The 12,377-nt window shown below is 39.9% G+C and overlaps 1 protein-coding gene across 6 annotated transcripts in view; it reads right to left on the bottom strand.

Moving 5' to 3' along the window:
- Positions 1–12,377, bottom strand: part of Nfyc (nuclear transcription factor Y subunit gamma) — a 68,380-nt gene that overhangs the window by 17,123 nt on the left and 38,880 nt on the right. For all 6 annotated transcript variants that reach the window (XM_021639465.2, XM_060379672.1, XM_060379671.1 and 3 more), the window contains exons 3-4: positions 7,062–7,133; positions 4,802–4,915 (exon numbers count right to left, since the gene is read on the bottom strand). In XM_021639465.2, the coding sequence (XP_021495140.1) occupies positions 4,802–4,915; positions 7,062–7,133 (186 nt within the window). The remainder of the gene's footprint in view (positions 1–4,801; positions 4,916–7,061; positions 7,134–12,377) is intronic.

Genomic DNA, 12,377 nt, shown 5'->3' with positions numbered 1-12,377 from the left:
TGGCATTCTGTGGTCGGCAAGGTCAGCCCATCATTCACTTATGACCTTTACAAGGCCCTAAACACTATTTTCTTTTCTTTTCTTTTCTTTTATTTTTTTACAGGCACTTATAATCTAGTCATTTGATCTTTGTATGTAAGCTATGGATTTTAGTTTAGAATTCAAAATTACATTGCTTAATGCAGCTTAAATCTGAATTTGAGCCTGAATGTTCAAGCCTAAAATTATTATTATTAGGTAGAGAACACAGTAGTCAGCTGACAAGACTGTCACAGGCAGGCTCTCCAAGTTTGACACACCCCTTCCTTTGAATAATAAAATCTGACACTTTTTTGGGTAAGATTCGTATATTTTATTGAAAGTTTTAAGGTAAAAGAAAATACACTAAGCTCAAGTGAGTGAGATCATTAAGAATGTAGAGAAAAGAAAACTTCAAAATGTATTTAAAAATAAACTACTTGACGGCTGAATGAAGTGAGGGGTGGGATAAATTTGTTTGGTTTTCCAGGACAGGGTTCCTCTATATAGCCCTGGCTATCCTGGAACTTGCTAGAGTAAAATTTTAATAGCAGAACTTGGGAAGAAAAAAATACAGGTACTCACTACAAACTTTATGTTTGAAATCCTTCACATTAACATAACAAGGAAAAGCAAAAATAAATAAATAAATAAGCAAATAAATAGAAAATTAAAACCTTATAAAAATGCTCAGCAACCTCTATATCCCATCTCTTAAGCAGATCAAACAGGAGGGATGGAAATTTTCTGTATCTTCCTTCCCTGGTATCTGTCATGGCCCCAAGCCACTGAAATGCAAACTTCCAATCCACCCTTCTTGCCAACCACTAGCTTGATAATAAACCCTCCTACCCGAAGCAATGTGTATCTTATGTCTGCCAGAACTCATCTAGGATGGGAACAATACCATCGCATTCTTGGCTATTTAACTTATTCAAGCTAACGAAACAGCTCATTTACAGATGTAATGAAGGAGAAAAAATGAACACGTACCTCCAAACACATGCAAAAGCAAAAATTTTAAAGAGTCTTCTGTTAATATAGATATATTTTAAATTGATCTTTCCTAACCTTCTCATAGCCCAGGTTAGTATCTTACTGTGCCTTCCCTTTAAAAAAAGGATGTTTTTGTTTGTTTCATTTTGTTTTGTTGTTGTTTTGAGACAGGGTTTCTCTGTGTAGCCCTGGCTATCCTGGAAATCACACTGTAGACCAGGCTGGCCTAGAACTCAGACCTATCTGAGTACCTCAGTAACTCAGTACCTGCCTCTATCTCCCAAGTGCTGGGATCAAAGGCGTGCACCACTACTCTCGGTTTACTGTGCCTTCCCTAACAGTTTACTGAGTTACTCCTCATTTAGTGAAACATAGCGAGGCAGCACTAGGGTCTGACCCTGGAGATGGTGCTGTTCCAATACCACACACTGGACAGCATTCTCTAGGGTCTTGACTTCACAGAGTTTTGAGTTTTATTGTATTATATGATGCAGCAGCCTCTGTATCCTGAGTCCTGAATCATTTCAGAATTCATTTACCTATTTCTGGTGGGTTTTTCAGCTGTTCCCAGTTAGGAGCTGTTACAAATAAGGTTATTATAAATACTCTTTTTTGTTTGTTTGTTTTTGTTTTTTTGAGATAGGGTTTCTCTGTGTAGCCTTGGCTGTCCTAGACTCATTTTGTAGACCAGGCTAGCTTTGAACTCACAGAGATCCACCTGCCTATGCCTTCCAGAGTGCTGGGACTATAGGTATGTGCCACTGCATCTGGCTACTGTAAATACTCTTATGTATGAATGTCTACTTTTCTTCTGCATGCAAACCTAGTAGTGGAATGGCCAGGTTATAGTGACCATTTAACTCTACTCCAAACTGCCAAGTAGGTTTTCAAGAGTGATTACACCATTCTACATTCTGACCAGCAGTGTATTTTAGATACCTTTTACACCAATATTTGGAATTGTTTCTTTTTGATTTTAAGTTATTCTGGCAGAGCAGACCAGTGTTTTCACTGTGGCTTTAAGCTGTTCTTTGCAGATGACTAACGGTGTTGCACACAGGCTTACTGGTATCACCTTTCAATCCCTTTTATTACTTACAGAGGAGACACTGAAAGATTGAGTGTACTATGGTGTAAGTGTAGAGATGAGCAGACTGTCTGTGGGAGTTTGTTCTCTTCTACTATGGAACTCAAGTTGTCAAATTGTATGTGTGTGTTTCATGTGTTTCTCCTGGCTAAGCCACCTTGCCAGGCTCAGCCATCATCTTTTATAAGGCGATGTTCAAGTTCTTTCTCCATTTTACTTTTTAATCTGCGTTGACCTAGATAGCACCTTTTACAAGACCATATACATAAATACAAATAAATATGCATCATATACACACATATACATATATACATGAGAGAGTGCAGACACCATGTACATTTTTTTAAAATTTAACATTTTTGTATAGTGGCCTGGGCATAGTGACACATGCCTTTAATTCCCACACTCGGGAGGATCAAAACTTCCAGGCCTAGTGTTAAAGAGATAGTTCAGTGGTTAATATTGTACATTCTGTTCTTTCAGAGGATCCAAGTTTGATTCCCAGTACCCACCTATTAATTCCAGCCCCAGGAAATCCAATGCCTTCTTATGGCCTCCACAACATGCATGCAAGCCCCAACGCACACAATATTTTTAAATATGTGAGGTAGGAAAGATAATTCCAGGGCAGCCTGGACTACGCAAAGACCCTGTCCCAAAATTAAATAAACAGCATACAAATCTTAACTTGTATGTCTGTGGTATATACATGTGTGCACGCCTGCACAGGCCAGAGGTTAATATCAGTGTCTTCCGAAGTCTCTCTCCACCTTAATTTTTTTTGAGACAGTCTTTCACAGAAGACTGGAACTCAATGCTTTGGGCTAAACTGGCTGAAAAATGAGCTCCAGGGACCCACCTGTCTCTTTCCTGTCACAGAAGCAGACTACCATGTGTGGCTTTCTACATGGGTCCTGCAGAGCTGAACAAAGGATCTCATGCTTACATTACAAGCACTTTACCTACTGAGACATCTCCCCAGCCTTTCTTACTTACTTATTTTTTGAGATGAGGTCTCACTATGTAGCTTCTATTTACCTGGAATTTACTGTATAGACAAAACTGGCCTCAGACTCCCGGTCATCATCCTGCCGCTGTCCACTGAGTTTAGAATTACATGCTTGCACTGTCATGCCCAGATACAAATCTTAACCTTATACTCAGAGTCCATCTACACTAGATGTAGCCCTCCCCAAGCAAATGACTTGTGTCTGTTTTGAACACTGCTGATGCTAGGGCCTATAACAGGGCCTATCACGTTGTAGGTGTTCAGTAACTGTTTCCCGTTAGAAATGAACAGGCATATACATTTTCAATTTTGTAGGTAAAGGAAAATAAGGAACTCATTGACTTTATTAAAAAACACTTTCAGTATTTTGTATTTATCACATCCCCCCTCCCCCCGGAAAACCTTTATTCTAGAACATAGTTCTCCACCTTCCTAATGCTGTGACCCTTTAACACAGTTCCTCATGTTGTGGTAACTACCGGTCATAAAATTATTTCATTGCTACTTTGTAACCTAATTTTGCTACTGTTATGAACCATAATACAAACATCTACTATGCAGTATTATCTGCTATGCAGTCCTCCAAAGGCATGACCAACAGATGGAGAACCATTGCTCTAAGGGCCAGTCATATTGTCTAGCTAATAAAGGGTTTTGAGAACTACTATCACCAAGGGTTTTAAATGCAATTTAAAGATTGGCTTGCTGGGTTAAAATAAAGAGGACACAAAGATAGGGGGATCTTTGTTAGTTCAATGTCAGTGTGATCTACAAAACAAGTTCTAGGCTAGCCAGAGTTACATGATGAGGCCCAGAATCAAACAAACACAAATAATAAAATAAAAAGAGAATTTTGGAAACAATTTCAAGAAAGGCAAACAAGGGACAGATACAAAACAAACAAAAAAACCCTAGTACAATTAGTGAGCCCTTGAATTCTTTCTGGTATTGTCTTTTCCTGACAGCTCCCAGCTTCCAAACAGAAGTTACATGTGGAAATACACAAACACTGTTCTCTTGAGTTTTCCTTCTTATGTGGGTGCACCAAGTAAAGACAGAGCTCCATCACTAAGCTGTGAAAACTGGAAACTAATATTCTTCTTTTTTTAAATAGTTATTTGTTATATATATAGTGTTCTGCCTGCACACCAGAAAAAGGCACCAGATCCCTTTATAAATGGTTGTGAACCAGGCCTGTAGAGATGCCTCAGAGGTTAAGAGCGCTGGCTGTATAACCAAAGATCCTGAGTTCAACTCCCAGCAACCACATGGTGGCTAATAACCATCTATAATAAGAACTGGTGCCCTCTTCTGGCATGCAGGCATACAAAGCATTTCAGATAGATAGATAGATAGATGGATAGATGGATAGATAGATAGATAGATATAGATGAATAAATAAATAAATAAATAAATGGTTGTAAGCCACCATGTGGTTGCTAGGAATTGAGCTCAAGACCTCTGGAAGAGCAACCAGTGCTCTTAACCACTTAGCCATCTCTCCAGCCCCTGGAAACTAATATTCTTAGAAAGGAAATATCATCATTATGTCTACCGAGTATACCTGTTCCAATAGAGGATCACAATTACATATCAGCTTGGCAGACGTCCATCAGTTCAAAGCATAGGAGAGAAAAAGGCAGACAAAGACAGTTGCTTGCCCTAGTTTTCCCAATGTGAGTATATATTACCTGAAGAGTACGTCGCTTGTTATCCTCTGTGTGGATCCAGGCTCGAAGAGTCAGCTCAGTGATAAAAATCTGGGCTGCCTTGGCAAAGAGCACAGGGGCTTCTGCACTGATCATCTGTAAGAGAGTGTAGGTCCACACTGTCAACTATCAGAAAAAGCATTCAAGCCAGCCATTCTCTTGTGTCAATGCCTACCTTGGGACAAGGGCTAAAAAATAAGGTGGTGGCCTCTGAAGAGTGCAGAGTAAAATAAATCCCAGAGTAGGAGAAAGACAGGTAACAGAAAAAGAAGAATGCTCACTTAACTAGGGTCTATCACTCCCAGGACCCAGGTATAATGTTTACTTTTTGCCACAGTCAATGTCTTCTATAGACACTTGGTTCTCCTCCAAGCATTGGAGACCTCCCAATGCTGGGATTACAGGCATATTGGTTCTTTTCCTTTTTAAACCTTCTACCCTCTGTAAGTTTGAGGCCAGCCTGGTCTACAAAGCGAGTACAGGACAGCCAAGCCTACACAGAAAAACTCTCTCAAATAACCAAAAAAGAAAGAAAAGAAAAAAGAAAGAAGAAAGAAAGGAAGAAAGAAGGAAAGAAAGAAAAGTGATGTGAAGTGACATGGCCACAGCTACAGTGCCAGTTGTTGACAGAGTTCAGATCCTAATCCCAAAAAAACCATTTGGGAAAAGACAATAAGCTTGAGCACCAGTGGATCTGGATAAAAGATAAAAATCTCATATTTCTCACCTTTCTGGGCTTTATTTTTCTTAAAATAAAAAAACAAACAAACAAGGGAAATAAGGGGGGTAGCCCGCTGTGTACTCAGCACGGTGTCTGACTTGTACTAAGCTGCCTTAGTATGTCTGACTTCCAAGTTCAACCAAAACTATAAAGAGCTACACAGGCAGAGCAGCTGTTAAAGATATATAAGATAAGAACTAAGATTTTGGTTCTGGCAACACTTGTGGTCAGTTCACCTTGGAGCATTCTTCCATAGCTGTAAAATGTGCAGGCATGGTGGCGTATGCCTATAATCTCAGCACTAGGAGGCAGAGCCAGGATAACCAAGAGTCCCAGATAAACCTGGGCTACTTAATGAGGTGACACCTGTCTTAACAAAACAAACAGAATACTTATCTCATTAAATCCCATAGTTAGTCAAGGAAGGAAGCTAATAAAAAGAAAAATGTTATACAAACTCTTAGTTTTCCTTGCAAATTCAAAGTCATTATATAGTCTTCCCTAAGAATCATAATCAGAGGTAAACTCCTGGGAATAAAATAATGGCTAGGATTAATCCTCTCACAAGTATAGTTCACTCATGGTTTGTTTGTCTGTTCATTTGCTTGTTTTTAAAAGGTCAAAATATAACGAAGGTATGTGTGGTGGTTTGAATGAGAATGGCCTCCATAAGGTTCATATACTTGAATACTTGATCCTCATTTGGTGCAAATGTTTGTGAAGGATTAGAAGTGTGGCCTCAGTAGAAGAAGTGTGGCATTAAGGTTTCAAAAGCCTGCATCACTCCAGTCTCTCTGCCTGGTGCACGTGTCTCACGACGTGAGCTCCAGTTGGCAGGGGGTAGCGCTGCATGCCTTTAATCTCAGCATTCTTGGGAGACAGAGGCAGGTGTATCTCTGAGTTCAAGGCCAGCCTGGCCAATAGAGAGAGTCCCAGGATAGTCAGGGTAACAGAGAAACTTTCTCAGAAAACAAAAACAAAAAAAGTGAGCTCCCGGCCTCTGCTTGAACCATACCTGCCTGCCTGTCACATGGTTCCTGACATAATGCACATGGACTCTAACCCTTTGAAACTATAAGCCACAACAAGTGACTTTTATAAGTTGTCTCACTCACAATGTCTTATAACAGCAACAGAAAAGTAACTAAAGCAGTACAGTATCATCATTAGAAATTTTAAGAGCCTAGAGAATGCATTAAGCTGCTGAGAGGAAAGCAGTGTTCTGCGAAACTGATGTATACAAGCGTTAACACTATGAAGTGAAAAGGATCAGGGACAGCACCTGATCTAAAAAGCAAACACTAAGTATCTTGAGGGAAAAAAATCCTATGATACACTGATTTTCAAAGAGACATCATTCAATAATTAAAACTGTTCAATTTAAGGTCACTTTAATCATTACAAAAAAGCCAAATAAAATCATAGGCAACATATCATAATATTTTCATGTTTGTTAAATTCTGAGATCTAGAAGAATGATCAATAAATGCTCAATAGTTTTAGAAAATAATGTGAATTCACCTTCACATCTTCATCCAGTTTCATAATCTTCTTAATACGAGCCAGTGGGAGTTCTTGTACTCGGAAATCTTTCTGAAATGAGGAACAAGAGACACATGAGTGTGGGATGGCCAGCAAAGCGGCAGAGCACAGCCAGCAGCAGACAGACTAGTATAGATCCCCAGTTCAGGAAATATGGCAGGGGAAGAAGGTGACAGATAACTAACAAAATGCAAGCCCCGAGCAAAATTCTTCACTTAGCCCTTACAGCACTCCAAATTCTCAGTATGCACTCATGAAGGAAAGACAGCCACTAAGAGGTTCTTTGTCTCTGCTCAGTAAAGGTTCATTTTAAGTATCCCCTCTTCCTTTTATTGTAACCAAGTTTACTAACTTACAACATGCAGATTAAAATGAAATCTCTGTCTCTAAGACATTCCCTATCCTGCTGGTTTTTTTAATTGTTTGAGACAAGATCCCTTTATTGGCTGGCATCAAACTCAAGAGATCTCCCCGCCTATATGCCTCCTAAGTGCCCTCCTGCCAGTTCTTTATTCTGTGGGGAGGATGAGGGTAAATTTAGAAGCTGCTTTCTAGAAACAGGCCTGCTACTTTTTCCTTAACAAACAAAAATAGGATGAAGAAAATATACCACTCTGCCTGGGATTTAAGAAAGAGCTTTTTTGAGTATCACCACTCAATTTATGTGTAGTATAAAGCCCTCATTCTTTTGCTTTGTTTTGAAACTACTATTTAAACACATGTCCAAGAGTGGATATAATTCTAGGAATAAAAATTCCTTTGGACCGGGGATGGTGGTGAACACCTTTAATCCCAGCACTCCATTTGGAAGGCAAATGTGGTAGGATCTCTGTGAGTTCAAGGTCAGCCTGGTCTATAGAGTAAGTTCCAGGATAGTCATGACAATACGGAAGGAGTAACTATTTTATCAAATTTGATAAAAATTAACAAGCAAAAGTAGATTTTCTTTTCCAAAACCAACAGAAAACTCCAATTACATGTGAAAGAAAGCATTCTAGAAAAATATCATCAGGCTTTCCAGAATACTTCTTTGGTTAGAAAAGTAAAAACATAAAATATCTAAAAGAAAATCAGGTATGGTGGTACACACTTATAATCCTAGCACTAGTGAGGCAGAGACAGGAGGATCTAAATGAGTTTGAGGCCACCCTGGTCTATAGAGTGAGTTTTGGGATAGCCAGGGCTACAGAGAGAAACCCTGTTTTGATCCACACACCCCCCCCAAATCTAAAAGAAGTGGCAGCACAGAGGAATACCTTCAAAGTAAAAACAATCTACACAGACCAACAAGCTTCTTGGCTACACTCAGCTCTACAAAGTCAAGTATCCTTTTTCTTCTCTTTCCTTTTCTTGATAACATTCTCCATGAAGCCTCTACTATAACTAACCTTGGAGTGGTAGAAAATAAGATGTCCAATTTATTACAATTTTACCAAGAGACAGTAGACATACTCTTTCTAACCGTATTTCTGCTCCCTTTTCATTTAACTCATCTCTGCAACTCAACCTAAGCCACAATTCCTATAACTATGTGAAAATATAATCCTATCCCTATTTTTGAGGAACTTGTAATTTGCCAAAGACAGTCACATCAACAACATTATATAAACTGGGCATGCCTCTAATCCCAACACTTGGCAGAGGCAGAGGCAGGAGGATCTCTGTGAATTTGAGGCCAGCCTGGTCTACAAAGGGAGTCCAGGACAGCCAAGGCTCCACAGAGAAACCCTGTCTCAAAAAATCAAACCAAACCAAACCAAACCAAAAAACCATTATATAGTCTCTATCTTACATTAGAGAAAGAGTATAAGTCCCACAGGAACACAAGGAAGGGAATAAGCATCTGGTGAATTGGAGTTAGAGGGAAAGAAGTACTGGGAAATGTTCCACAGGAAAGGTGACACAGAAATGATGTGCAAGTGATACTAAGACTAGCATTCTTCACAGAGAGAACAGTAAGCACCAAATACCACCTGCAGTGTCAGAAGTATGATCCAAAAGCAAAGGACAGCAAAAGCAAAGAGGGAGTTGGATTAGAGCCAGACACTTGAAGGCAGTTTAAAAAATATTTAATCATAGCAATCTATCCCTGCCTTCTTACTAGTGTGACACATCACACAGATAATGATGCCAGAGAAGTGCCAGAGAAAATGTGAGGATGTAACTCTCAAAGTCCTCCCTGGACACACAGCTCATGATCGCAGGAGTTAACTCTCTTGCAAACATGTTGTCTTTGTTATTTAATGTCATTTCCTCAAAATTTTTCCAGGATTACTTAACCAAAGCCCAGAGTTATCTAAAACAAAGACACACACACACACACACACACACACACACACACACACACTTCCAAAATTAAAAAGCCCTCCTAGCCTAGTGTGTCAGCACATACCTGTAATCCCAGCACTGAAGAGGCAAAGGCAAAAGGACTGATTCAAGTTTCAGGCCAGCCAGGGCTACATAGCAAGATCCTATCTCAGAACAGACAGACAAATCCAAGCACAGAAGTACACACCCCATACTTGAGAGGTAGGAGGATTAGTGCAAGGCAAGACTGGGTTACAGGGGACTCTGTCTCAAAACAAATAACCACACCCCCACCCCAAAAAACCCAAAACAAAACTCTTTTCAATTTGAAAAGAGTATAATATCACTCTGAAAGTTCTAGATGATTCTTTATTTAAAAGCAACAAAAAGGGGAACAGAACACACATACTATGAAAATAAAGTGCAGGAGTAAGAGTTAAAGAGGGATGAAAAGGGGTTGAGGTGAATGAAGGAGGATGAAAACAATGATAAGCTATCCAAAACTAAAGGTGTGGTGTCAGACATCTTTAGTCGCAGCACTCAAGAGGCAGGCATATCTCTTATGAATTCAAGGCCAGTCTGGTCTACAATGAGATCCTCCCTACCACCAAAAAAAGCCTTACTGAAACCCTCTGCTATGTAAGCTAAAAGGGAGTATGAATGGAGATGCCCTGCCTGCGTGGACCACACCTCTGTCAAAAAGTACAGGTTACGAAGCGGAAATCTCAGTGCCAGGTGTGGTACTGCAGGGAAGCCCCACAGGGGCCCCAGACAACACAGGCGACTGCCATTGCTCTTGGTTGCCTACCAGAGCTAGACAGTAAGACCATGTTGCTGAAGACAAAATACACTTTGATTACAGGACTGAGAAAGTAAACTACGACTGACCTTCACACTGACCAGCTCTGATAAGGCCTGAGGGTGATATGCAAGAGAGAAAAGTTACCAACTGACTTATTGAGTTCTAGATGGTACATGGCGTAACACTGACCTGAAAGGTAAGATGTGCCTATTAGTACAACAGCAGCATGACTGTAGAAATCAACATCTTTCTGATTGAATCTCAGGCCTGTTTCACAGAAAGGAATGAATGTATAGTACTCTAGGTCTGGTTTAAAAAAAAAAAAAAAAAAAAAAGACCCCTTGGGAAGACCTTATTGCTGTTGTTTTTTGCTAAATGTAAAACTACCTTCGAAATATTTACATTTATGACCAGATTAATGCTGCTTTCAACCTTGGTCATAGAGCCTTCTTATTACAGTGGTTAATTCATAATTGGTCAAGGTGCTGAGAATAACTGACTGTTGAACATTTACCCTCAATGAAACATTTGTCTCAGTTCCTGAAAGGCCCAGGGAAAACGTGGTGAAGGGTTAGGAAGAATGTAAGGGGCCGAGGGTTGGGAGGAGCACTGTCTTCTGGACTTGATAGGACTGCTGAACTCATGAACTCACAGCACCTATGGTTACTTGTCCAAGAACTATAAGATCAAGCCAGTCAACACTTCATCACGGATGAGAGAGGATCATGAAGCTCTACCTCTAACAGGAGCTATTTTCAACTGAACGCTGCTGCAGGAAGAACAACAGTCTTTTTTCTTGGAAGTGTGGCTGCTACCAGGTTAACCAAGCTTCCATGGGTGACTCCACACCCATCCAGGTAACAGCGAGTTATTTGTTTTAAAAAGGACAAGAAAGTGAAAAGGGAATGTTTAGGGAGGTCTGGAGAAACTGGGAGGGACAAGTATGATCAAGAGGCATTGTATACATATATGATATTGTCAAAGAACTTTTTATAAGATTTATTTTTTTTGTACTCATGTGTATCTGTGTTATGTCGTATGTGTATGAGTACCTGCAGAGGGCAGAAGACAGCATCAAATTCCCTAGAGCTAGCCTACCCAATCTTTTTCTTTTGTGAGACCTCATGATCCTCAAGCCTTGAACTCTCCCTCTCCAAAGAGGAAGTATGTGGGAGCTAGAAAGATGGCTCAGTGGTTAAGAGCACTGGCTGCTTTTGTAGAAGACTCAGCTTTGGTTCCCAGTACCACGTGGAAGCTCACAACCATCTGTAACTCCAGTTCCAGGGGACCGAAGACTTCAAACACCCACAAACACCAAACACACATGTAATGTACATATATACATGCAGGCAAAACAAAACACTCTATATATATAAATCTTAAAAACAATTTTTCTGAAGAGGCGGTGTGTGAAAAGTGGATCATAACAGGGTGTTTGTTAGGGGTGAGGTTAATTATAACTGATAACAGTCTGGTTTTCTATAACTCCACCCTAGCTTTCTAGATACACATAAGAGCCCAAGGTAAGTTTGCAGGAAAGGGGTCTCTCTACTAGCAGGCTACTGAAGCCCCGCACTGACTTTCACGTCATTTGACAGATCTGTAAGAGTGAACAGCACTGACTCCTTTCCCAGTTGACTCAAGAGGAAAAACTAACACCCAGACTATCCTACTCTTTAGGAACTGGATCAGTAAGTTGCTCCCAACTATGGTCTGAAAATTGTATTTAAGTTACTGTCATGTTAAAGCACCCAAGTTTCAAGAGACCTGATTATTATAAATTGAAAGTCATAGTAAAGTCAGTGGTTCTTTAAGCTATACTACAGATTCAGGGTTTCCACTAACTGAGATCTCTTCTACTCAATACACGGAGACACTCCAGTCAGTAAGTCAAGATTCTCATCCTTCCGAAAACACTAATTCTCATGGCTGGCTTCATTTTGGAATTGTCTGGGGAAAGCTTTTGAAAACCAAGTTGCCTGGGCTCTGCTGTAGAATGATACAATAAGACTCAGGGGTAGAAACCTAATATTAAGTTTTTTTGTTTCTGTTTGTTTGTTGGTTTTTTTTTTTTTTGTGTGTGTGTGTGTGTGTGAAAATTCCCTTCCTAACTGTTATCAAGAGGGCTAAGGTTCACTCTCTTAACTAGGACTTCTTACTCTAATGCCAGCCTTAGACTGGAGAAT

This window comes from Meriones unguiculatus, chromosome 3 (genome assembly GCF_030254825.1).
Source record: "Meriones unguiculatus strain TT.TT164.6M chromosome 3, Bangor_MerUng_6.1, whole genome shotgun sequence".
Lineage (NCBI taxonomy): Eukaryota > Metazoa > Chordata > Mammalia > Rodentia > Muridae > Meriones > Meriones unguiculatus.
This window is presented reverse-complemented; position numbering and strand designations above follow the sequence as displayed.